The sequence below is a fragment of the Nilaparvata lugens genome, chromosome 1 (assembly GCF_014356525.2).
Source record: "Nilaparvata lugens isolate BPH chromosome 1, ASM1435652v1, whole genome shotgun sequence".
In the NCBI taxonomy this organism is placed as follows: domain Eukaryota; kingdom Metazoa; phylum Arthropoda; class Insecta; order Hemiptera; family Delphacidae; genus Nilaparvata; species Nilaparvata lugens.
The window spans coordinates 15,893,009-15,919,147 of NC_052504.1; the positions used below are offsets into that span (position 1 = coordinate 15,893,009).

The 26,139-nt window shown below is 33.6% G+C and overlaps 2 protein-coding genes across 3 annotated transcripts; one reads left to right on the forward strand and one right to left on the reverse strand.

Annotated features, from left to right (window-relative positions):
• Positions 1 to 338: 338 nt before the first annotated feature.
• LOC111053256 (gamma-glutamyl hydrolase B) lies at positions 339 to 7,644 on the forward strand. 2 transcript variants are annotated; one of them, XM_039431881.1, is made up of 5 exons: positions 339 to 494; positions 1,996 to 2,207; positions 3,020 to 3,131; positions 4,806 to 5,035; positions 6,549 to 7,644. In XM_039431881.1, exons 1-5 carry the CDS (start codon positions 483 to 485, stop codon positions 6,919 to 6,921), a joined length of 939 nt encoding a protein of 312 aa, XP_039287815.1. In that variant the 5' UTR covers positions 339 to 482; the 3' UTR covers positions 6,922 to 7,644. The 2 variants fall into 2 exon arrangements, with proteins under 2 accessions (XP_039287815.1, XP_039287818.1); XM_039431884.1 differs by lacking the exon at positions 339 to 494 and adding an exon at positions 742 to 952.
• Positions 7,131 to 25,533, reverse strand: LOC111053254 (DNA repair protein REV1). Its single transcript, XM_039419894.1, has 12 exons — positions 25,341 to 25,533; positions 22,288 to 22,417; positions 20,139 to 21,438; positions 17,527 to 17,647; positions 15,365 to 15,518; positions 15,049 to 15,175; positions 13,804 to 13,915; positions 12,618 to 12,736; positions 11,333 to 11,810; positions 10,438 to 10,558; positions 8,008 to 8,209; positions 7,131 to 7,456 (listed from the first exon to the last, which is right to left on the reverse strand). Exons 1-12 carry the CDS (start codon positions 25,392 to 25,394, stop codon positions 7,318 to 7,320), a joined length of 3,057 nt encoding a protein of 1,018 aa, XP_039275828.1. The 5' UTR covers positions 25,395 to 25,533; the 3' UTR covers positions 7,131 to 7,317.
• Between the last annotated feature and the right edge of the window lie 606 nt (positions 25,534 to 26,139).

Here is a 26,139-nt window from a genome sequence, read left to right on the forward strand (position 1 = left end):
ATATACAGTATAGGCTATGACGTGTTTCATCCAATCTAAGATCGAAGATTGCTCACAGTTTGGTCGAAAAATATTGGATTGTAACTTTTTGACCAGAATATGAACAAAAGTTTTCATTGACGCCCCTGGTACGGGCGGGGAAAACATAAATCTACCGACTCATGTCAGTGCGGAGCCCGGGATCCAAAACAGCAACCACATTTTACAGTTTCAGAAACTGTGTTGCTCTTTGAGCTGTATAGCACATTCGGCCGCTGAAAACAACAGTGCATGTGTATAGCTGTGAATAAATTCCACTGACATTGACCTATTAGAGAAATGAAGCAGAGTAATCAAATTTCAGAACATCAGTCTGCTAGATAATAATATTTATCTTTTATTATTTGGCAAGTGCTCAAGTACTTAAAAGATAACTATGAGACAAGTTATCTGTCATACTGCTCCAAAAGTTCATTACGGTACCAAGTTAATGCTCATTCACAATGAAGAAACTAGTAAGTACAGTGTACAGAAAAACTACTTCAAGATATAAATTTAATATTGACTAATATAGGCTTAAAAATGATCTTTATTTTAGTTTCAATAAGATCTGAATTTTAGTTTTATCACGTTGTACCTAGATAGGGAAGTATCAAGTCTCAAATCTACAGAATGTCTTTAAAACTGTATAATTATAAACTTGTAAGATAAGATTAGTAGAATTGATGTGAAATCTCTCCATAATAAGAAAACAAGGATATTGTCAAATTTCACTAAAGAATTTATTAAAAACTTTAAAACAGTACCATGGTTTCACGTTTATCAACGCATCATCAGCTGTACTGCGTACTGTTTTAAAGTTTTTAATAATTTTTTTAGTGAAATTTGACAATATCCTTGTTTTCTTATTATTGTAAGATAAGACTTAGTAGTATAGCCTACGATAATATTGGTAGGTGTTGTGAAAAATAGTGTAAGTACTGTTATTATTAGTGAATACAAATTTCATATTGTTAATTGTTCGCTACCTTCAAAGACCTTAAAGATGCATATCTCTTAGGTCTTTGACCTAAAGATCATATCTCTTTAAGGTCTTTGGCTACCGTATACCAGTAAATAAGGGAACATTGATTAAATTATTTTGAAGAATCTACAGAATATGTTTTCAATTACTCGAATTTTGTAAAAAATACACAATATTGGAATTTCAAAATGTATATTCCTCTACCATAATACAAAATCTAACAATCCCAAAACTTTAAAAAAGATGATAGAGGTTAAAAGCAATAATAGAAGCTGAAGAATGATTCCTATTACAATGAAAACTTTACTCCTATAATAATTAGTATAAATACTTCTCAAAATTTGAAATTTATTTTTATAACCTGACGAAGGTGTGAACACTGAAACTATAGGTAGGTAGCTGTTATAATTTGTTTTCTTAATCTATTATTTTATTAATTTCAAAGGGTACTATAATTCTATTTTATAAATAAATAATATTTACATGATGCTAGAATAGATGTTTATGTCAGTCCCAAAAGAATATTAAATTCAATTAAATGTGAATTCAAAGTACTTCATTGACCTATCTTTGTATTATGAAATTATTCTTCTTCTATAAAATACCGCAGAAGATTAAATGAAAGCCAATTGATCAATATGGGTAGGTAGCAAAAAAATGAGACCCACATTCTACAGTACCGTATATACACTATAGTGAGGTCCACTTTATAATGGCAGTATTTCATTAGCATTGGTGTTGCTAAACTTGTCTATTACTCGACAAAACAGATAGCACTATCCTTTTGCAGCTCCGCAACGTTGCCAAGTCCGTTTTTAACAATGTAGAAATGTAATTAATCAAGGCAGACAAACGGCAACGCTGTTCTCCATTGTCATTATAACGTGGACCTCACTATAGGCCTATACGAAGATAAGTTTCATCATACATACTGTAGGCCTGAAACTTATTCATCATTTTTTATTTATACTTGTTGATATTAAATTTTTCAGATTGCCATTCTGGTACAGATGGTAGTTCTACCAGTAGTACTCTCATTTGAGTTCCCTGTGATTGGGGTTCTAACAGAGGAACTAACTGCATCCTTGAAAAAAGTGTATCCCAATTACACCAGTTATATTGCTGCTTCTTATGTGAAGGCGGTAGAGGGTTCGGGGGCACGAGTTGTACCTTTATTCATAGGTCAGAATGAACAATATTATCAGTAAGTACCTGTTTCAATTTTTCATGAGATAAAACAAGTTGCTATGTAGGTACCGTATAATATTACATTTGTATGACCAAATAGCAGGAAGATTGAAGACGAAACAAAGATGACAAGCTATTCCACTTAGCCAGGTTGGTCTAGTAGGCTACCCAGTCTGGGGTTTTGCAACCTTCAGTCCGCAGTGGCTTCGAATCCCGCTGGTAGGCATGGACATCTTTCACCATCTCATCGGCTACGCTCTGATTTCCATTACCCACGCTTGTAGGCATCATAAGCAATAAAAAACATAAATTCAATAATTATAGTTACTGTATTGTTGTGGCATTCAAAATAATTAGAGCAAAAATGTTAGGTATCACATATCCTTATCGAAGAAGCTATTATATGCCCAGTTTTATATTAGTTTTGTTTTTCTATTAATTGTATTGTTCTTGACAAAGTGATTAGAGGTTATTTGGTTTATTCGATCTTGTAACAAAATATAAATGCCCGGTGGTCAAATCAGGTGGTCCTACGGTTGACAATGAGTGCACTGGAACACATGATTTCTATGGCGATAGTTATTACTATCGATAATTCCAGTGCACAATATTGTAAAGCGAATGTTCAAATGTCTTGTCCGAGCTGGGTGAAACCGGGTCCAAGTGTTCTAAAGCGTCAAATTTCAATACACGTCATTCTTCATAAACCTCATCACAAATTTAATATATCGCCCATGTCGCAAAATTGTTTTTTATTGATCACATTTAAAATGTTTAAAAAATGCTTTCTTTTGCTCTGGAAATGAAGAAATAACTTGAATATTGCAGGAATAAAATACAAAAATTGAATGGAATTCTATTTCCGGGAGGTTCATGCCGATTTGATGTGAAAGATGGCTACGCAGAAGCTGGAGCGATAATTTATGATTTGGTAGAAAAGGTAACGACGAGTATATTTTATTGAAATTATTTTAAATATAAATTGGTCTGAATAACAGGTGGTGAGCAACCGGTGCTGATAAAGAATGATGGTATTTGATGTACTTATTTTTCAGTCTCTACTCAATACAACAAAAGTATCCAATAAGAAGGGGGTTGTCAGAGTGCTATTTTTGATGATGAGGGCTGAATCTATTACAGAGCTAAAGCGGGTACAGCCCTTCTCTACATTTGGGTCTGATTCACAGATACGGTTCCGTATAAGTATCAAAATCACATTACATTATTGCATTAATATAGAATAATGTTTCCACAATTTAGTCCACATATGGACTTCATCGATGCAGATGTAACTAAGTGTTCACAATGCTTTTTACTTTCCTTGCCCTATTACCATAGGTAAGGAAAGTATTGCTTCCCGAAAAAAATTAAGGTACCCCAATTTGTAAATTTCTGTACGTTTCAAGTTCCCCTGAGTCCAAAAAGTGGTTTTTGGGTAGTGGTCTGTATGTGTGTTTGTGTGTGTATGAGTGTATGTGCGTCTGTGTACACGATATCTCATCTCCCAATTAACGGAATGACTTGAAATTTGGAACTTAAGGTCCTTACAATATAAGGATCCGACACGAACAATTTCGATCAAATTCAATTAAAGATGGCGGCTAAAATGGCGAAAATGTCAAAAACAGGGTTTTTTGCAATTTTCTCGAAAACGGCTCCAACGATTTTGATCAAATTCATACCTAAATTAGTCATTGATAAGCTCTATCAACTGCCATAAGACTCATATCTGTAATAATTTCAGGAGCTCCGCCCCATCTATGCAAAGTTTGATTTTATATTCCCAATTACCAGGCTTCAGATACAATTTAAACCAAAAATTTCAGGAGGAAAAGATTGAGCATGAAAATCTCTACAATTGATGTTCAGTAACATTCTCACCTAAAATTGAAAATAAGCTCGAAATTCTAGAAAATGTGATTATTTCAATTGCAAACTGTTGACAACACTGTTGATTCTATTAAACCATCCACTATGAAGAGATAGCAGACCTCGTGTGTTTCCAGTGTTATTGTCCTGTCACCAGCTGGCTCAGATCTTTGAATAGTAGTAGACTTGAGATGCGCGGGAACACTAGCGTCAGGTGATCAATTTTCATAACGGCCGAGGAAAGTTGTGTGAGTGCGCCACACCAGATTTTTTTACTATTTTATCTCAGTATTCAAAAATCTCTTCCTCTAGACTCTAGAGTTGAACGTTCAGTGCAAAAAGAGCTGCGCCAACGTCCGGATCTTATATAGCACAATTGAGTTTTACAATCACATTGTATACAAAGTATAGGATGCTGATCAAGAAGCTTGCAAATTTCACAAGTAATGAAAATAATCAACCAAGTGGAAATAATTGAGTTATCTGATTCATTCATGTTTTTCCATGCAAACATGAAGCATACGCTAATAATCGTTTTGCCGAAAGTATAAAAAATAAATAATACTGCTGCATTCAACACTCAATAAAAACACCAGGAGGATTATTTGCGAAAATGACAATGATTCATAATAATTATATAAAGTGAATGAAAAACATTAATTTTAAAGCGAGATACTTTCGAGCAATTCCATTAAGTGGCTTTGAATCGACTCTGTATTCCAATATATTTTTGTTCAAATTGCAGGCTAATCTAGCAGGGGATCACATCCCAATTCTGGGAGTTTGTCTGGGGTTTGAGCTGCTAATGCACCTGGCTAATGGCGAGAAAGAGTTGAGAACCGACTGCCGCAGTGAAAATGTCGGACTCCCTCTGCAATTCCAACCAGGCTTTAGAAAAAGTAAATTGTACAGTCGAACCGGCGTTGAAACTCTCACAACATTAGCTTCTTATCCAGTCACTTCCAACCATCACAAGTGAGTAACAAATATTACAATGAAATTGACACATTTTTATGGAAGGTTGTATGCTTTGGGCTATTTGTATACTTTAGGGTATTGGGCTTTATGGTTATACGATGATACGTTATTGGTCTCTCTTTATTGGACAAGATTTGAAGAATTGTGATGGACATGGTAAAAAATTGTATCATGTACGAACTGCTTTAGAGCTGCTGGAAATATATAGAATGTCAGTAAAAGTTCCTTCCATTGACCTTTCTCATTACGTTCCTCTACCAATATTAATAATTGTTATTAATGATTAAAACAACCAATAATTACTTTTTTATTGATTATAATTATGAGTACACATTTGATTAGGACAGTTTTTATCAATAAATTACAAACTTTATTCATTCTGTACTGAACGCGAGAGTTAATATTGAAGTATTTGTATTATAGTCAACCGCACGAAAATAGTTCAATAGAAATTAGAACTGATGAGTTCCTCCTCAAAGAACGTTGCCAATTCGTCAGTTGTAATATGGAAATATTAAAATCAAGTTTTATTCATTGACATTACTTACTTAACAAATTCCGTTGAACAATAAATTAATATTACAGGCCAATGAATACAAGCTTAAGAACATTCTCATATTTTTCAATGGTGTTTTCCATCACGAACTGCTTATTATTATATCACTTTTTTGCTATTGAAAAGAACGACTAGCGGTCAAATTTTTTCAAATGAATTTTTTTCAATTTTTTAAATGAATTCATTCACTTACTGTGACAATGAGATATTTCGGCAGGTCCGCCATCTTTCTGGTTGTCATATTCTTCTCTTCTTCTTCTGACTTCCACGGTATAGACATGATTACCTGTTTCGGTCTTTAAAATAGCCTTGGAAATTAAAATTTATCAAACATATAATTAGAATTTAACTTTAAAATCGTGTCTAGTTTTAAGACCACCTTTTCCTTGGTCTTCCAACGTCTCTCTTACCTACTGGTTTATAGTTGAGTGCTTTCACAGGGATTCTTCCGGTTGGCATTCTGTCGATGTGCGCTTTCCATCTATTTCGATATTTTTTAATTTCTTCATTCAGTGGCTCATCCTTAAGCTCCTCTCGAATGTTCTCATTTCGGAGTAGATCCAATCTTGTGCATCCCTTTACACTCCTTAGAAAGCGCATCTCAGCCGCTTGGATTTCTTTTCTACCTAGTACCCATGATTCGCTTCCATATGGTACGTTAACACTGGGATACCCATGGTCTTGTAGAATTTCAGCTTTGTGACTCTCCTCCTGTTTTCATATTCTCATACTAATTCTCATTCATAATAAGCTGTGGATATTGTTGATCAACTAGTATTTGGCAACCTTGCACTCATCTTATGCATACAATCCTATAGGGTGGATTGGACTGAAAATTCCAATTTCCATCGGAATATTTTCGTGCGGTTGACTATAGTAAATTAGGTTTTCGGATCCAGATTTTCTTGAATATGCTGTGAAATTTATTGAGTAACACGAGAATATTTGTTAAAGATACTGCATAACAAGGAAAAACATGACAGAAACCGGCTTGATGGCGAATTGGCGAGTGTTGACACTGAACAAAGACTCCAACAACCTGGAGTTCGTTTCATCGGTCGAGTCGAGAACAATGCCATTCGTTGGAATTCAATTTCATCCGGAAAAGAACTCGTATGAGTGGGGCGAAAAGCAGCACAACCCTCATTCAGAGAGGGCAATCAAGACGGCAAGAATCTTCAATGATTGGCTCGCTCATGAAGCTAGAAAAAACAATCACTCCTATGCTAAACTGTCGGATCTTTATGACGATTTGATACAAAACTATCCTCCTTTCTTCACCAGTAAAAAGGGTCTCTATTTTGAAGAGGTATATTTGTTTAAATAATGTCTAAAATAAGATATTAGTTTGGATATTAAATTTTGCATTTGTACCGCTTTGCATTAATTTTGAATTTGATTATAAATAACATTGCATTTTACATGGAAATACTGAATAATCTAATTTTTCATTTATTGATGATAGATGAATAACCACATTGAATTCATGACACATAAATTTGGATAAATTTGGAATATTACAAATAAATACTGATATATACTGAAGATAACATAAATATATTTTTAAAAATTTAACAATCATTACATTTGAGGTCCATATTTGATTTTGCAAATGCAAGATAACCATACTTTCCATTACTTTCAGTCCCATTACGTGTTTCACAAACAAACCATTCATGAATATCATAATAAGTAGATAGCAACAATGTGAACATGTTATTGGTCACCTGTCAACTCTGTGCAATTCATTGTCCAAATACAGTGGACCACCATACTCTATTCTCATTGTTTCCTGGACAAGTTCGATTACTAAGTGGTATCCTTTTTTCCACATCAAGTTTTCATTTTTTGATAAGATTGATCTGAAATTGAAGAATTATAAATGTAAAAAACAAGCAGAAATAACGATGATATGTGTTTTATTGATAAGCATTACCAAAATATCTTAAAAAAGGTGTATTAATTTAATATTATATTCGCTCAATCAATGTTGATATTTTTAATTAGCTGGGATTGGAAAGCATAGAATAAAGAGGATTTTGCTATTCAGTTCAGATTAATTATCATTCTATTTTTATTAAGTTGAGTGTGATACACTGAAGTTTACTCATGGAAATGAGAACAAAACAATATTTTTTTCTGAAAAACATTAAATAGAGAAATGATCGAAGAATGAACTATAGGCCTATGTGAGTGAGATTGAAAAGATTATATATTGAACAGTTTTCTATCTAGAAAATATAGAATCGTTCATTTATTGATGATGCTTATAATATGTCTATTATTTGACAAATTATATGTGCTTCAGCTACATTGAATAGCTGAAATGTTCGCATAATTCAAGGAAAAATAAGGATGTGATGGAAAATTCAATATTTGTAATTAGGAGCATTATACAGAATAAATTATATACCTGCATAAAGTATTGATGGCGATATTCAAGCTATCCAATTGATGACTTAGAATGAATTTATTCAGATAAGAAGCGAATGTCTGAATATCTGCCTCCTGGGGTTCTGGCTGTTGTGAGACCCAAGCACGAGCCATATCCCTCACCTCATCCAACGAAATGGGCTCTTCTGTAGTAATCGAACTTTCAGCCTCTGGATAACCATCTGCAACGCAAAACGCTCATAGCAAATAATGTTCTCACAAGAAAATACATATTATTGAAATTATTAGCCTCAGTACACAGGATTTTGCAAAACACGTTTAGCAGATATCGTATGTCTGTGGCTTTGATATACAAAGTGTTTCAGAAGTAGTGTCGAACATTTTTCCATTTTAAGGTATTGTTCCTGGATGATGGGAGACTACAAATGTCGTATTTTAAGTGTCCAAACCTCAGCGGTTATCCTTATAGCTGCCATATTGGTTTTTCACTTAAGAATTTTTATCTCAATAACGCAATGATGTATTAATCTGAAATTTGGCATGAATATTTATGCTATGAAGACTAAACTTTAAAAAAATAGAAAAAAAACTTTTCTATGTAAAAAAAATCTTTTCAAAATGGCGGCCATTTTAAATTTTTTATTGCAAATTTCACGAAAACCGTTCACTTTACAGAAAATTTACAAAAGCCAAAAAAGTTAGCAAATTTTATCAAAATTTCAAGGATACATCATTTATGAAGATTGGTCGAAGAATAACAGAGAAATTAATTATTTTTGTATTGCATGCATGACCACTTTTCACAATTTAAACATCAATATTTCATTTGTAATTCAAATTGTATTTAAGATGAAGCTTTGAAACTCGGTATGGCTCCATATGACCATCCAGCTGATTTTACAATGTTTTTTAGATGATCTTTTTTGTACAAGATCATGCATGCTGTACAAAAATAATTAATTTCTCTGTTATTCTCTGACCAATCTTAATAAATGAGGTATCCTTGAAATCTTGATAAAATTTGCTAACTTTTTTGTGTCTTGTAAATTTTCTGTAAAGTGAACGGTTTTCGTGGAATTTGCAATCAAAATTAAAAATGACTGCCATTTTGGATATGTACATTGAAAATGTTTCATTTTAATTTTTAAAGTTTAGTCTTTATAGCATAAATATTCATGCCAAATTTCAGATCAATACAACATTTCGTTCTTGAGATAAAAATTCCTATGTGAAAAAACAAAATGGCAGCTATAAGGATAACCGCTGAGTTTTGGACACTTCAAATACGTCATTTGTGGTCTCCTATCATCCAGGAACAATACCCTAAAATGTTCGACACTACTTCTGAAACACCCTGTATAACATTATCTTTGATAATTTATCTCTAGTACAATATTTACCAATATACACATATTGTGCCTTATGTTAATACTATCTTATAGACACATATAAGTCGATCAAAATCAACCCGATACAAAAATGTATTCTACATATAGCGTTCTTATATCTGAGCATCACACCTAATCAAAATTTATAATAGTATAATCTTCCTTCAAAGAAGATTTGATGGCGAATCGTTGAATACACATTCTTCAATATCTTTATTGCTATTTTATCGTTTTCTCATCAGTAGTTCCCAAAAATGCATACTGTGGCATTGTGCAGTATTGAAGTGATACCACATTTAAAAAAGTGCGGCTAAGGGTGCATTGTCCTATCTACAGTATACTATTGCGTTTCTATCAGCTCACAAAACACACACTGGAAGGATTATTGTCAATGCATTGACTTAGTAATGAATAACCTTTGTTGATAGAACTGCAATTGATTATGCTAATTCACGCAATCCATGAAAAACAAGACTAACTATTCCAATCATACAACAGGAAACTAGGAGATTGACAGTACGAAAATTGTCGTGTGAATTTGATTCCTGTATTAAATAATATTCAAGAATGATCTAATTCCTCTATTATTAATTCATCCAAAGTTACCCAAAGATTTTTGTTCAAGTTGAAGATCATTGAACACAAAAAAGAGGTGCAAATTTTGTTTTTTGTTGGTTGATTTTTCCTAAGGAGTATTTATAATGTAATTGGAAATAAAATTGAATAGATTCTCAACATATATTATTGGTACATTATTGTAGACAGGTGCATTATGGAGCCAACGTTTGTTAAACAAATAAATAAGAAAAAATTAGTTGGTTTTTCTAAGGAGTATTTATCATGTAATTGGAAATTGATTGAATTATTTCTCAAAATAATAATTATTATTGACACAGGTAGGTTTCATGAAGCATATCTTTCAAGTTGCTATGACAAGAATTGAAGTTCTATGACAAGTTGCAATTTCAAAGAGTTATTTAATCTAGCTTTATCAATAATGGTTTATGTAGTTATAAATAATAACATATTATAATTATATTGAATAGTGACAATAGGCCAACCTTCTTGGGATCCTTTTTCCTCTACAAGAGCCGCCATCTTGTTTTGTCGGTTTTTCAAAGCTCTCTCTGTGATCTCTTCTTTCAAGCATGTTGGCAGTGCAGCCAAGAAAGACTCATCAATCTAAAAATGAAAATTGAATAATGAGAACCTACTGTAATTTGTATGAATAGAATTATTAATTACTATTATTTTATGTGGATAATAGTTATTAAAGCGTTTAATTGAATAAATAATGCACATAGTATTATAATCTTTTATTATAACAATAATATTATCAGACAATGTCATACTAACCCAAGTAAATAAGGCGGGGTGCACACCGGAAAACGCGTTTTGTAAAACAAGTCTCAGGAAACATGAAACGAAAGTTTCTCGCAATAGACTGAAAAGATTACGCGGGGTTGTGCACACTGCGTTTCATGGAGATCCAGTTTCTTTGATTGCGTGAAACCTACATAAGGCCAACTAGAAATCGATTAGATGGCAAATCCATAAAATAAGCAATGTTGGTTCAAAAGTGAATATTCGTCAAACAATCCTGAGCTGAGAATAAGTCTTGAAAATATGTCAAGCGTGGAATAATAATTGTGATAAACATTATATTGAAATTATTGATTACATTATATAACTATAAAAATCTAATAATATTCCATAACTGGGTAAGTGCCTGTTTGCAGGTTAAATAGAAAACTTCCGAAAAGAATATTGTGCAGTATTTGAGTGAAACCAAGTTTAAAAAAGAGCGACTAAAGATGGGTTTAGTTGATCTAGTTGTTAGATTTGCCAAGGTACAATTTTCAAGATTGATTAAATCCATCTTTATCAAAAATTTTATGTGTGTATTAATGGATACTAACATATAATGATTATTAAAAGTTCGATTTAGTGACATACCTGAGATATAGTAAGATTATGAATTTCATCTTCAGAATTGAGACGGTTTGCATGGATTTCTTCACTTTTATCTAATTCCTGATTTTCATTCACCAATTTCATTTGTTCGTTGAGGAGGTTACGATCTCTCAGGAGCTCTAATTTAATATCCTCAGGCAATGCTGCTAGGAACTCTTCATCCAAATTTGGTGGGCACTCAAAGTTTGAGGAGCTGGAGGCATTTTCATGTTCATTAATTCTCGTTTTTACAGCAAAACCTCTCTCAATCTTTTGTGCTGTCACTTGTTTGGTGGGAGAGCAGGCTGTTGATTTGGACGATGAGGTTCCCGGTTTGGAATTATCAACTCGTCGCAGAAATTTATCAATAGCTGTGTTCGTTTTGGTGGGCTTTGCAGACTCCAAACGCGACAACTGTATTCCAACTCCTCTTAAATCTTGTGGATTCACCTTCAACCTTTTGTAAATCAAAATCACTTCCCTGAAAGACAATTTCGAAAAATGAGAATTTTTATCACAGGGCATGTTGAGACAACAATGAATTGATTGGAATAGGTCTGCCTTCATTTTTCCATTTTATCACAGGGCATGTTGAAACAACAATGAATTGATTAGAATAGGTCTGCCTTCATTTTTCCAAGAGAGCGAAGTTAGGGCGCAGTCGGCTCTCTCTTACATTCAACTCTCTATTACATATTATTATAACAATAAAAAAATAGAACTATGATTGATACTAATTAGAATCTTACTTGAAGTATTAACGGAACACGCTATCACTATTTATGTCAATACAAGGACTTTTGGGTTCTAATGTAAGATAATGCTGTGAGCATACTGTAATTATAGGCCTATGCATCAGTGGTAAATGATTGATCCTCATTCTTAGTAAAATTTCATTTTAAATTAGCAATAACTTTGCAACAAAACGTTAAAAGGCTACCAAACCAATATTAATTAGCCAGTTGGCTTGCTAGAGGGCTCTTGAGCTGAATTCCCACATATTTGTATCAGTGAACGTGTCCGGTACAGTGAAAATATCATTTTTATGAGTTCTAATGGGACTATTCATACCTGCTTGGCCGGAACGGGTGTGAATAGTCCCTTTACAACTCATTGGAATAATATTTCCACTGTACCAGACGCGTTCACTGATACTGTGTGAATCCAGCTTTTATTGACTGTCATTAGTACACTAGTGAAGTAATAATGTGCAATGGAAATAAGTAAGGGAAAACAAATGAGAGAAAAAAAGTAATCATGATCGAATTAAACATATTTTGCCGGTTACCTGAGTATTGAAGAGGCATCAGAGACAGGTAAATTCAATGTGGATGATTTAGCTACATTATCACACACACCATGACCGAGAAATTTTGCGGTTTCCTCAGGTGCCCCTTTTGCTTTTACCTGGAACATACAAAAACCGGAATGTATCAGATTTAAAATTTTATAATGTTTGACCGAGCGAAGTGAGGTCTAAGGCTAGGCACACACCAGATAATCAAGACAAGACAAGACATGATAAGATACAATACTTCACATAGTTGCTTATGACGCAACACGCACTGATTAGTCATTGCAATTAGACATGTCTTCATAAACCACAATGTGAAGTATTGTGACTAAACGTGCCTGATCACGTCTTGTCTTGTCTTGACTAACTGGTGTGTGCCCAGCCTTAGATTCAAGTCGACGGTTTTGCATTTCTCTTTGTGGTTTTATTTATGTTCCGCATTTACAGCGAAACGCGGCAATATATTTTCATGAAATTTTACAGATATGTTCCTTTTTGAATTTCGCGTCGACGTATAAAATATAAGGTTTTTTGAACTTTTGCATTTTAAGGATAATACAAAAGGAAAAGGAGTCTCCTTCGAACGCCAATATTACCGTAAAAATCAGACTATAGAATTATTCATCATAAATCAGCTGTCGAGTGGATTATTAATTGCATGCAATTAATATCTCAATGTAATTTGGCGAAAAAACGTCTGTTGTGTGGACTATTATTTGCATGCACTATTAATTACATGAAATGACGCATGCAATTGGTAACTAGAATGATATTATAGTATTTTCTCTCGACCTTTCTCTGCTTTCAACTCGGGCTGACCTGTTGCCGGTATGTCTTGGAGGAGATTAGCTTTTGATGTTAGAATTTTTGATACAACAACCTAACAGTCATTAGCCATTTTCATACCGACATCTCGCCGACACGACATAAAGACAGGATTTACTCTGATGGACAGAATAAGAGGAGGCTGTGGTTTATAACTGCGCGAGGTCTACTGTTCACAGAACTACTAGTACTTACACTAATCATACAATATAGGGTACAACAATTTTTAATGATTTATTATAAAAATTATTAGAATTCAAGAATCGCAAGATTAGCTAGTATTTCAGAATGCAAGAGTGTGCAAATAGTATAATCTTTCAAGTATCATAGATCTAGCAGAATAGTACCTACTAACCATCAATTTCAGGGTTATGCATCTTGCTCTCATCTGAACTTCGTGTAGGCGTTTTTCAACCTCACAACTCAGTCGTTTAAGGAAATGAAAATGACCAAAGTTATGGTCGAAACTAGTCGTTGAAATATTTTCAAGTTTTTAATAATAAAGGGTACTGCAAGTTTTTATTAATTTGTACAAAGGTAGCCCATGTAAGTGAAATGTTTTTATGAAATGGCTAATCAACCCTATTGCATTTATTTTCTAAATTTCAACTTGAAAATGACGTAAGTTATAGACGAAACTAGTCGTTGAAATATTTTCAAGTTTTTAGTAATAAAGGGTACTACAACTACAAGTTTTTATATTGTTTTTATTAATTTTTTATCAATTTCTAAAACTTTTTGTAGAGACCAAATTATGTAAGACTTTCTAATGCTAGTTTTTCTTCAATTTGGATTTCAATCATCATTACGGTTGTCAAATATTTCTTTCTTCCTCGATAATTATCAAATAATCAAACATCAGAATAATGTAGATCTATGTTTGGAAGATTGCAGGGATATTACTTCAAATTTTTCAAATTATGAAGCACTTAATTTGAACTAGATTTCATTTTTCGATTTTTCACTAAAAAAGTCCCAAAGAGAAAGAAGAACAATATGAAATTTGGGAAAGGGACAGTTTTGGACTGAACCTGTTGACCAATCATTCATATGATTTGTACGTTATTCAATGTAAGTTGATAGGTACATTTTTTTGGACTTAGAATTGTGTGTAAATCAAATCATGAGCTCTACATAACCTCTGGAGTCTAGACTGTTCATTTTACATCAAGGTTGGAAGAAGTTTTGGGCGAATGACTGTTGTTTACACCTGAATAATTGTATCTATTGTCTATGAATAAATAAAATAAATAATAAATATTGAAAGGTCTGAAAATTTCAAAAATTACTGTAGCATTTCATCGTTTATTCTAATGAATTGTAAATTGATAAGCGATACATATTGTTAACGTTATTGAAGTGGTTGGTAGATAATTTATTTGGAAAACTTATTGCACAATTTATAATTCGCAAGTTTGATTTAAAAATAATGGCGATGTACACTTTGACAAAGTAAAAGGATTTTTTAATTTTCAACTGATTATTACCGTCTAATATAATATTAAGAAGCAAACTTGTGACTATACTACTGTTCAGGAAATTGTATTGATTTGGGATAGAGAATTTCTAGGGTTAATACTGACAAGATCTGAAGACTCACTTATATAGAGTTCCTCCTGTCTTCATTCCAAATAGTTTTTGTAACTTGACTAGTGATTCATTTTGCAATTCTTCGCATGTCTGAATTCCCATTTCAGACAGCCTGTAAGACAGAGATCTTCCAACACCTGAAAAAGATATACGGTAATCAATAAATATTACTTGTCCACAGATTAAAACCAGTAGAATCCAAAAACCCCAATTATGATAAAAGTACTAACAAATCTGAATTTTATGTAAACGAATATAATATTTTCTGAACATCGAATAAAATATGAAGATTGCTTTGAAATTCGTAATTCAATTTGATTAATTACCTGGAAGGTCAGCAACTCTGATGTCTCTTATGAATGTCAGAATGTCGCGGCTTTGGATGTGATACTGTCCATTAGGCTTTGCCTTTTTTGTTGCCAAACGAGCTTGTAGTCTGTTCACACCAAAACCAGTGGAGCATGGGCAACCGGTTCTATCCTAGTAAATAAAACATATGAATAAAAATGTGTGTGAGGAGGACTTTCTATGTGCATCTGCGGTATTGAGATTATTGAGAATGAATTGGGTTAATTTATGAAATTTCAGTAAATTCATTCCTTTCACGCCATCAACCTTATCAACACTATCATCACCAAACGCTAAAGTCTAATATCCTGGAATAATAAGAAAAAACTATCATTCCATTAATCATCTTCCCTTTATATATTGTATATATTATCAACTCTACATCAAATCAGACACCTCTTCAAAATCACCATTGGAATGCATGGCTTCTAATACACAATCTTACCCCTCAACCGTCTTTACATTAACCATGCACAAAATTATTGCACAGCCTAGCAATGATTAAGTGTACGGGTGTCATTCATTTAATCAAGATTTCAGTTGATCACGAACCAGCCTAGGTAGGCAACTATACGTCCAGTTTTTCAGTACCGCACGTCAAGTACCTGTTCCTTTCAGAAAGTCCAATGGATACAGTATTATGTTATCTCATTTGAAAATGATCAAATAATTTGAAATAATCCCAGCATATTGCCATTTAAAAGCAAAACCTGAACCTAACCTTTAAGGCTGTGCAAAGGCTAAAAATAAACTTTCTACTCGTGATATTTGATTTGTATATCATCAAGCTATCAAAATGAAAAAGTTTTCCCAGTGAAATTTTTTTCTGATCATTACTTTTTGAGATAGGAGCGCCTAAAGATTAAATTTTTGGGACAGAACATTTCAAATTCGGTAAGATATAAATCCATGAGATTTAGAGGATGGATTCCTCATGGTATTGTTGATCTAGTAAAACAAAAATTTCTGAAAATATCAATTTTTGAAAAAGTTATTCAATTTACCAAAAATAACTCAACTTAAAGTTATTTTTGGTTATTTTTAGTAAATTGAATAACTATCTTGAAAATTGATATTTTCAGAAACTTTCTTCTCTACTAGATCAAAAATACCATGAAGAATCCACCCTCTAAATCTCATGGATTTATATCTTACCGAATTTGAAATGGTCTGTCCCAAAAATTTAATCGTTAGGCGCTCATATCTCAAAAAGTAATGATAAAAAAAAATTCCCGAGAAAACTTTTTCATTTTGATAGCTTGATGATATACAAATCAAATATCACGAGTAGAAAGTTTATTTTTAGCCTTTGCACAGCCTTAACTAACTTCTCCCTTCTCCCTTAACCCATTCTCACTACCCCCCGATTAGTGTGCACCGGTGTAGCTGGCTGTGCATCAGCATGCAACGAAAACTTGATGCCGTGAAAACTTGACGTACTGAATCCTACTATTCAACTTCCTACTAAATCAACTTCCTATTTCTTTCTGTATCTCAATAACTGGTCAGAATAGAGGACGAACTAAAATCTTGACAAACTGATGGTACTCCCTGGACCATGACGTGCTGACAGATTGTAACTACGTTCAACACTCTAGACCACAATGTGCTAACATAGTTCTGTACGCTTGAGCTAAGTGAGTTACTGCCAGATTCTCTTCAAACTGTCAGCATTTTTGGAATAAGAAGCATTGATTGAATAAATAAAAAATATAAATCTGTAATAAAATATAAATCAAGTAATGACTTGAAAATGGCATTAGTAGCCGAAACATGTAAAAAAATAATTTAAAAGTGTACTCAGATTTAGAATTTTTATTTATATTAAAAGTAGCCCTGAAGGAGAAAGACAGCATTGATTGATTTTATTTGTAGTATTAAGTCTTGACAGTCCCATTGAATAAAACAGCATTACAATACATTTTTTTCTATTTTAATAAAACTTCCTATTTCTTTCAGTATCTCAAGGACTGATAACGAACTGAAAACTGTTCAAATTCCGGAGGATGAATATATTTTACCTAAAGGTGTCAGTGACAAATATTTTTGTAATAAATAATATGATGAAATTGAAACTATTTTGACATCAGAATCTTGGAATCAAAATGAGGGGAAAATTAATAAATGTCCACCTACTCACTTTGATGCGTTGCCTTAGGAATGTCGCAAAGTCTGATGGTGTCGAGCATGATTTTTTCAGTAGTCGAGAACAGTCAACAAACATTTCATCACAACTGACAGCTTCAATGTCCAAGGTGAACCTGGAATACATAATAATTATTGATGAAAATCGAAATGATTGACAAAATTAAATCCAGTTTTTACTAAATTTTGAAATCTTTCAAAATTATTCTATAAATACTGTGTTCCAAAAATCAACAATCTGCTCGCAGTGATTGGAAGAAAGATGATGACACGTTATTACAGATGTGGAAACGTCATAAAAAACCAATCCCAATTTACAAGAGATGTGTTAATGTTTATTAACTTGTCAATTTAAAGAAACATTGGTAATACAAATTAATAAGATCTAAAAACTCGGAGGCTTTTCCCCTATAAAAATCTAATCCCTCCTATAACCAGATTAGCTGTGTGTTATCACACTAATGCATTCCTTTTCCATGAATATTGTACTGATAAAAATCATACCAAGATAAGCTACATCTAATTCTTCAATGCACATATTAAGCATTAAGGTATTAAGCACAAGTACTTCTTCTTAACTTCTTGAAATAGAAGTCAACTACAGCTTATGATGAATAAAATGTTCATCTTAATGAATATGACAGTGTGACCACCTACCGAGAAAACCGGGAGAGCCTTGAATTCCTCCTGATTCTACTAATCGGGAAAAATACCGTGAATTCCTCATGGATTTTTCCGATTACTCATGAAATGTTCATAGATTTCAATTAATTTAGTAAAGAAGTGTACATTAACCCTTAAGTACTGGCGCGGTTTTCTGAGACACTACTACTGGCGCGGGGGTCTGGTAGACCCCCATCAAATTTTCTCTCTAATTAATTGAAAAATTCATTCTTTATCAAACTAGGCTGGTTATCTCAATCTCTAGACTGTTTGGAATGGTTTCACCATGAATAAAAAGGATATATACCAGAACTATCAATAATTTTGGTATTTATTCAAAACTGTGTAAAATTTTCAAAAAAAAATGTAGTGATTTTTGGTAAAAATAAAGAAAAATTATAAATGACAGAAAAAGTTGATTCAACTAATGATTCTTACTTAGGAACAATGGAACTTACTAAAAAAAAATACTATTCCTTGAATTTTGATGGTAGTTTGCTTAATTTTTTCATCTAAAGTCACTAGAATTTCGTCTCTGTAGAGATAAGCTAATTCTTGGTGCAGATCAAAATACTCATTCATAAACATATAAAATTAATATAACTTATTAGTACCCATATTCTTATATTCGTATATCAGTATATATAATTTTTATTGCATATTATACTAAAATAATTGACTTACATATTTTGTTCCTCTCTACATTGTTCTATTGTGACTCATTCTGTGGGTCGATGCACTCCTCACAAACGTTTTTAGAAACTTCTTAACTTTGGCTTCATTCAACTCTTCTAAATTCATTTTTAGAACTTTATAAAGTAATAAAAAAAATATGAAAAAGTATTACTTCAAATTCCAATGTTAATTAATTGTGAATAAAAAACATAGCAAAAAAGAAACACATTCACTGGCGCGGGGGTCTGGTGACACCCCAGTCACTTTTATCACTCACAAAAACGTAGTGCAATGTTTACAAACAGGCGAAAACTGGTTTAGAGGGTGACTAATGAACCAACTTGAAGGTATTAAGGAGCTGAGCAGTGCAACCAACACAGGCCAGAAACATCACAAAATTACCTCTCTGGGTCTGTGAGCACCCCGCGCCAGTACTTAAGGGTTAACAATAAACTCAAATAAAAAAACACTTGATGGCTAGCAATAATAATTGGCAATGTTTCTGAACTAGTCTACCTAACCTAAAAAAAATATCTAAAAACATCGGCTATGCTACTTTATATATATGTATGGCTTCATTAGTAAAAGTATGACTCGGAATACATAATAAATGTTCAAATGTATTGATAACTTTGACACTGTAGTCTATTTTTATGAGTATTTTTTTCGTTTTTTTACTGTTCACTGAGTTTTGAAAATGGATCCTGTCTGAAAGCACTCCACAAACATGAGTAGTTGAAAGAATGCACTAATTCCTCACCAAAATAGCCTTTAGTGTCAAAAATTATCAATATATTTGGAAATTTTAATTCGCTATTCGCAATTCATCATGGAAGATCAAACTGAAGATTTCCATAATAAATTCTTTAGGAATGTATCATCTTGTTCCTCATATAGGCCTACCGCAGATACTCTACCTGGAAAATTTGAAATTTTACTCTTGAAAACCGCGAATTACTCATGATTTTTCCATTTTAAAATGGGTGGTCACTGTATGAGTTATTATACCAGTATTACTATCAGTGTCCCTGATTTCTTCTAGTTTTCCAATAATTTTCCTTTGTTGTACTCGGCCTTATTACGTAGGGAGTGATTTGATATTTCTTCTTGAAGGATAGCAAATATGTCTCACAAAGTTACCTACTAAAGAACCTAAAAGACTGTGACAACAAGAATTATTTTTTGATTGTTCTCTAACTATTTGGTAAGAATATCTTACGCATGCATTGTATGGCAAGCTTAAAAATGAATAAAGAACAATTTACTTACTCTGCAACTGTATTGTAGAGAGTGTAGGAAACCTGTTTGTAATCTTCAAAATCGTATGGTATTGTTTTGAGATTCGGACACAATTTAATTGCTTGTCCGAGAAACATGCCATTTTTCACACCAGCACTCCTTGCTTCATAACTACATGAAGCTATTTCGGACATGGAATCCAACTCACCAATCACATCCACCCAACTATGTCTAGCATCAACTTCACTGACATTGCTATCTACATTTTTATTCTCTGTTGATGTCGATTTGTACCTTTCGTTTCTTCGTGTTTTGTAGATGTCTATTTCAGTTTTCCTATCTACACCCTTCCTAGGCTGAACCTGAGCGTTGGCTTTAGCATGAGTTACAGCTACAGGATGTCCTCTAAGTTCCGGTCTATTCCTTATTCCAACGGAAACAAAAAAGCAATCCATGTCTATATGCATGATTACACTTTCATCGGTATCCTTCTGACTTTGCATGCAATCAAAGTGACTGTCTTCATCAGCAATATCGATCGAAGTGGTTGGTTTGTGTTGTAATGACCACTGCTTCAACTCATCTATAGCTGGGAAGGTATTATCGCTCTTTTCTCTTAAATCATTCACGTATTGCTTGAATGTAGCTCCCATGGTTGAAATATGATGAAGACGTGAATTACTATAGAATTCATCTAGAAAGTTTTCTTCAGAAGCTGTTTTCGTATAAGAATTGCACTTATTTATAACGGGGTTTTCAACAGACTTGGAATGGTGACTACGATAATTCGTATCAGGTATTCTATCATTTCTTGCTAGAGTTCTTTCGTCAACCTCTAAATTAGCTTTCTCTGGTGATGATCCAGGAAGGTCTTCTGCTGCAACAATTTCTTCTTGAATAGGATTTGAACCTTCATCTACATCGAAATTTGACGATGTATTGATTCTTTCAAAAGAAGGCCTATCATTGGGGCTTATAACAACAGCACACTCAGATTTGAGACATTTCTCCTTCATTTCGTCCTCAACCTTAGAACTCATTAAAGTTTTACAACTCGAATGCTTCATAATTTCAAATTTCAATTTTGGTTGAGTTTTTGACTGATTGGAATAGAGCATGTACATTTTATAATCAAGAATTCTATTTTCTTTAATGCTATCAGTGATCCATTCTGGCTTAACAAGTTTTATTTTGTCGAAGTTGAATTGTTTGATTTTGACATCAGGTAGATTGCTCGCTATTATATGAGTAGTTATTCTTGGCCGATGGTAGTGATGATAAACTCCGCCATACTTCATCATCAATAATCGAAGCTCATCCGCTGATGGAACTGAAACAGAATAATCAATATAATTTAGCATCAATGGCATAAGAATTTGTTGAATGAGAGTTTATATTGTGTTGATATGTGGTTGATATTGTTGTGATAGACTTGTACACCGGACTGCAGTTTTTTGTTGAAACCAACATATCTTCAGCTGTATTGTTGGTTTCAACACGAAATTCAGTCCTGTGTACAATTCTAATAAATGTGAAATAAAACTGTGTTATTTTTTATTTTGTCATAATAACTTCATCAATGCAATTATTATAATGTTATATTATACAGTTTGGATTGCTAATTTGTATTCATCAGCTTCCATCTGAAAGGCAAATGGAAAAAGTTACATGGATCTGTAAAGCAATAAGAATTAAGAAGAATATTCTATGATAGTACCTAAGCAAAATGAGCAGAGCTTATATTCAATACTGTAAAGTTTCAGGAGAAAAGCATCCTTGGGCTGAAAAATCATTGGCTCACACTCAATCACTGACTGGCTCTCAATCATTGTATGAATTATTGTATTTGTATGATTGAATTTTAAAATTATGCTGAATTCACTGAAGCATGTCTAGAGTTGAAAAAGGATAAATCGTATTCGAAAAGCGCTCCAATGAGTTGTAGCAAGACATTGAATTGTGAAGCTAATTATTATTTGTTTAGGCCTATAGTTTTTATTGTGGATAACAAATTATTAAATAGGGTTTTCAAAAGTTATCTGTGATAATCTTAATTTTAAAATGTTGACAAATCTTAGTCCTAATGAAAACAACAGTCATCGTCTCAGTCAGCTGCTAAGGTTTCAGACAGAACATTTCAATTGAAAAATTTCATAGAACTTGTTTAAAAAAAACTTACCTGTAAATCCATTGACAAATATTGAGACTCCCTGGAAAAGATTGCTGCCAACACTACTTTTCTTCACATTTTCTGATTCAGACGTGAACTGTTCTTGCAGCTTCCTTTTCTTCAAGTCCATATATTTTCCCTGAAAATAGCATGTCGGAGACATAAATAACCATGAATAACCGAATAATAACCACATGAATAACCGAATTCAAACAGAAAGTTTCATTTCCTATAACTAATGCGGATACTATCACAACTTGGCTTCACTATTATGTAAGAAGCAACGTTTCAACACTATAGAGGAGTGAGCAAGAGGAATTCTATAGAATCCGAGGAAGAACAAACACGGGCTTGCCATGTTGTCGTTCATCAAGAGGGAAGGACTGTTGGCACTGAAGATGTTTAAAAACAATGGGTCAAAACCTAGTGAAGAGGTGAAGGTAGAGGGTAGCTTAGAAGCTAGATTAGAAATAAATACTACCGAAAAGATCTTGAGAAGTATGATCTCAAAGGCAGCTGCATTCAGTATTCTCCATCTATGACCAGCACTTGCAGGATACATTGCACCAAAATAATAAAAACAAATAAGATAAAGATTAGAAGCCAGTCATAGCGCTCAAAAAACACTTTATTGCCTCTTCATCCAGGGAGAAGAGTGCCAGACTCACACGCGTCTCACGAAGTGCCCCCGCAAAGATATTTTCTTCCTGCTCACGGAAAAAACCGGCATCCTGTAGAAAATCTTGAATTCTCGGACAGGGAAGCTATTATGATCGAGTCAGTCTGGCATCAGGCAAATCGATGCCATTCCTCCTCCTTGTGTTGTGGATGTGTACGTATCCTCTTTGCTATAGTTCCCCAAACGAGAATGGGCCTCTCAAGGCCACTGCAATGTTGCCACCCCTCACTCGACCAGTCTATATACATTGACTATATTTCTACACCCTGAAGATCGCTCTTTCCTTCTCATACCTTCTCTCTTCCTCTTTTCCGTCACTACCTGTCACAAATTCTTTTGAGCACGTCAGGTTCAAAAGTTCTATTGTGTCATTCTTTGAAGTTAGAACAATAACATCCCCCGTTACCTCCTCCCCTCCACCGCTATCTTCTTCAACATCATGAAATGGAGGAAAGAATATTGTTATGTATAATGTATAACTCTTTATTGAGTCATGACATGAAGAAATCCAATTCTATGATTAGATTTGCATTATGTAAATCATTACAATACATTTGTAAAACTTTGAACTATAATATAGTCCTCGTCATAGTCAACAATCCAGAGAAGACAAACAATACTCCTCACAAGAACAATACTTCACTATCACACCCTCTCTCACACACACATTCACTTTCTCTCTTACTAGCCACCCTTAGTACAAAGTGGCAACAGTGTTGGTAGGGACGGGTGGTGGTGTCAAGAAGAAACTTCGACCTTGAGGGACCCATTTTGGTTTGGCCAACTACAAAAGGTATTTTGGCCTCTTCTTAACAGTAACAGCAAACAAAACAAATACTGACTAGGCCTATAGACTGTCATAATCTCCAGTCTCATAAAGATTGGCGTACAGTGTTCCAGCCGATGAGACGAGGTGATAATCCGGATAACCTTTTTGTAGAAGCAGGATCTTTTTGCAGCCGCCTGCATGATCCCAAAAAAGCACAATGACATAATTGATACAGCTGTGTAAGAGGCCATGGTATGCTGTAACTAGGTACTCCAAAGAAAAATGACTTCTCAGCTTGCGCATCAGATATGTAACACTTGAAGTCTATTGCAGATAATGTCAACATGCTGCTCCCATGTCAATGTGGCATACATCGTAAATCTGAGAAGCTTCACACTGCATTCCTCGAAAATTGATCGATTCTGTATGGGAGTGCAGAGTAGGTTTTGGTCTTCCTCTAATTCAATGCAAGTCTGTTTGCCCGGAACCAATCACTGCCAATTTCCAACAGTTGGACAGACCTGTGGATTGCTACATCAGCATTCCCATATCTGGCAACTAGGGTCAAGTCATCTGCAAATAGGAGGGCACTTCCATCCAGCCTGAGGTCGTTGATGAAGATGAGGAAAAGTGATAAGAAGTAATGCATGTATTCAAATGTGTCAGAACATAACTTCTCTACTACTCTATCTTTGCCCTTAATTAATTAGTACAAAAATACATTACTAGCTTCTGTAGCAATGGAACCTACATATTTAACAATACAGATTCTACCCATCCATATCAAATAGACTCTGATTATTAGGTATAAGCCATTCTTTCAAGCCTATCTCAAATTGTTGGCCATATAATTGGGATTCCATTCATAAAAATTTGTACGGTCTGTTCCACTCCAATTAAATCTTTGAACACCATAATGATGAATATCTGCACCAGTCGTCCAATCATCTGTCACTTTGTAAGCAAAGTCTGACAAATAATACACATACAGACTGGGGACTGTCAATATTCTGGTAGTCGGGTAAACAATGATCTGCAGGTTGCAGGAGAACCGGGCTATGGGTAAGAAAGTGTATATCGCCTTGCCATTGAGTTTGAAGACATGCCAGTTAATCCAACAATTTGAGATAGGCTTGAAAGAATGGCTTATAATTATAAGAGTCTATTTGATATGGATGGGTAGAATCTGTATTGTTAAATATGTAGGTTCCATTGCTGGCTTATCAAACATGAGCCTCACAATCCTCTTTTGGGCTCAAAAAAAAGATATTGTAATGCACCTCACCATACAGCTTAAACTTCTGAACACAGCCAAAGACACAGGAATGTGGATTAAAAATCATGGAACCGGAATTTTCTAGCCAGAAAGACTGAATTTTTTTCTTTCCTTTGTTCTTGTTTCTTGTTCAAATTAGTTATCAAGTATTCGGTAGAGTGATAAAACTAGAGATACCACTAGATAAAACTAGATGGCTAAGGCTTAAACACTCCTTAGTTGACTCAAAATGCTTTTAATTAAAAATACAAGTGTTGAAATATAAAAATTAAAAGTGCCCAATTACGTTTTTATTATTTGAAACTGCTTCTTAGTTAGCTCACAGAGCTTCAACTTACCCAGTCTTCAGTTTCATCAGGATCTTTTCGTTTCAATCTCTTGCTCTTCAGCATTTTTGTTATCTTGTAGAGACTATTAACTAAAATAAATTATGGGTTTAAGTATTTGAAAAATTAAATAATTAACAAAAAAACTCAATCATAACCTACAGATTTGATCTAGAGTAGTTTGTTTACAAACCACTCTCGGTCTCAGTCAGCACCATATTGAGCAAGCGTTAGTAACGGTTTTTTCCCGTTCCATTCAGTCAGTTCTTTGAATGTAACGTTCTCTGTGATGATGGTTACCGGGCACTGTAACTGCAGCCAATCATCATTCTATTAATTTGATGATGATATTATTATCCACTAATGATTTATCATTGAATTCAATATAAAAATCAATATATTATTATTTTATTTAATAAAAGAAAGAGTACTTTTGAAAAATATAATCAATAAAATATAACGTTTGTTATTAAACTGATGTAAAAAAACACTAGCCTATAACTAAGTCAGCATTATTGTCATTTCAAAGGAAAAATCTAACCCCCTAACCTACTCTTTCACATTTGAAACATTAATAAACATAACACTTGGAAAAATCCCTAATCCTTCCCAGCATATTGCAATTTCAAAGCTAAATCCTATCCCCCTAACCTTCCACCTTTGAAACATCAAAAAACAACTCTACCTGAACCCTAGCCCCTTCTAGCATATTGCAATTTAAAAGCAAAAACCCAACTTATCCTTATGAAACATTATTGAATAAAACCTAACCCCTGACCCTTTCACATTTTATACTTTAGTTTTTTACTCG

Excerpts from the sequence above, each read along its gene's own strand:
- LOC111053256 (XM_039431881.1), top strand. Across the intron at positions 3,132-4,805 it reads TTTATGATTTGGTAGAAAAG|GCTAATCTAGCAGGGGATCA; the intron begins GTAACGACGAGT and ends TTCAAATTGCAG. Across the intron at positions 5,036-6,548 it reads GTCACTTCCAACCATCACAA|ATACTGCATAACAAGGAAAA; the intron begins GTGAGTAACAAA and ends TATTTGTTAAAG.
- LOC111053254 (XM_039419894.1), bottom strand. The coding sequence starts at position 25,394 with ATGCTGAAGAGCAAGAGATTGAAACGAAAAGATCCTGATGAAACTGAA. Across the intron at positions 15,176-15,364 it reads CAGAGTTGCTGACCTTCCAG|GTGTTGGAAGATCTCTGTCT; the intron begins GTAATTAATCAA and ends TATCTTTTTCAG. Across the intron at positions 10,559-11,332 it reads ATAATCTTACTATATCTCAG|ATTGATGAGTCTTTCTTGGC; the intron begins GTATGTCACTAA and ends TTTCATTTTTAG.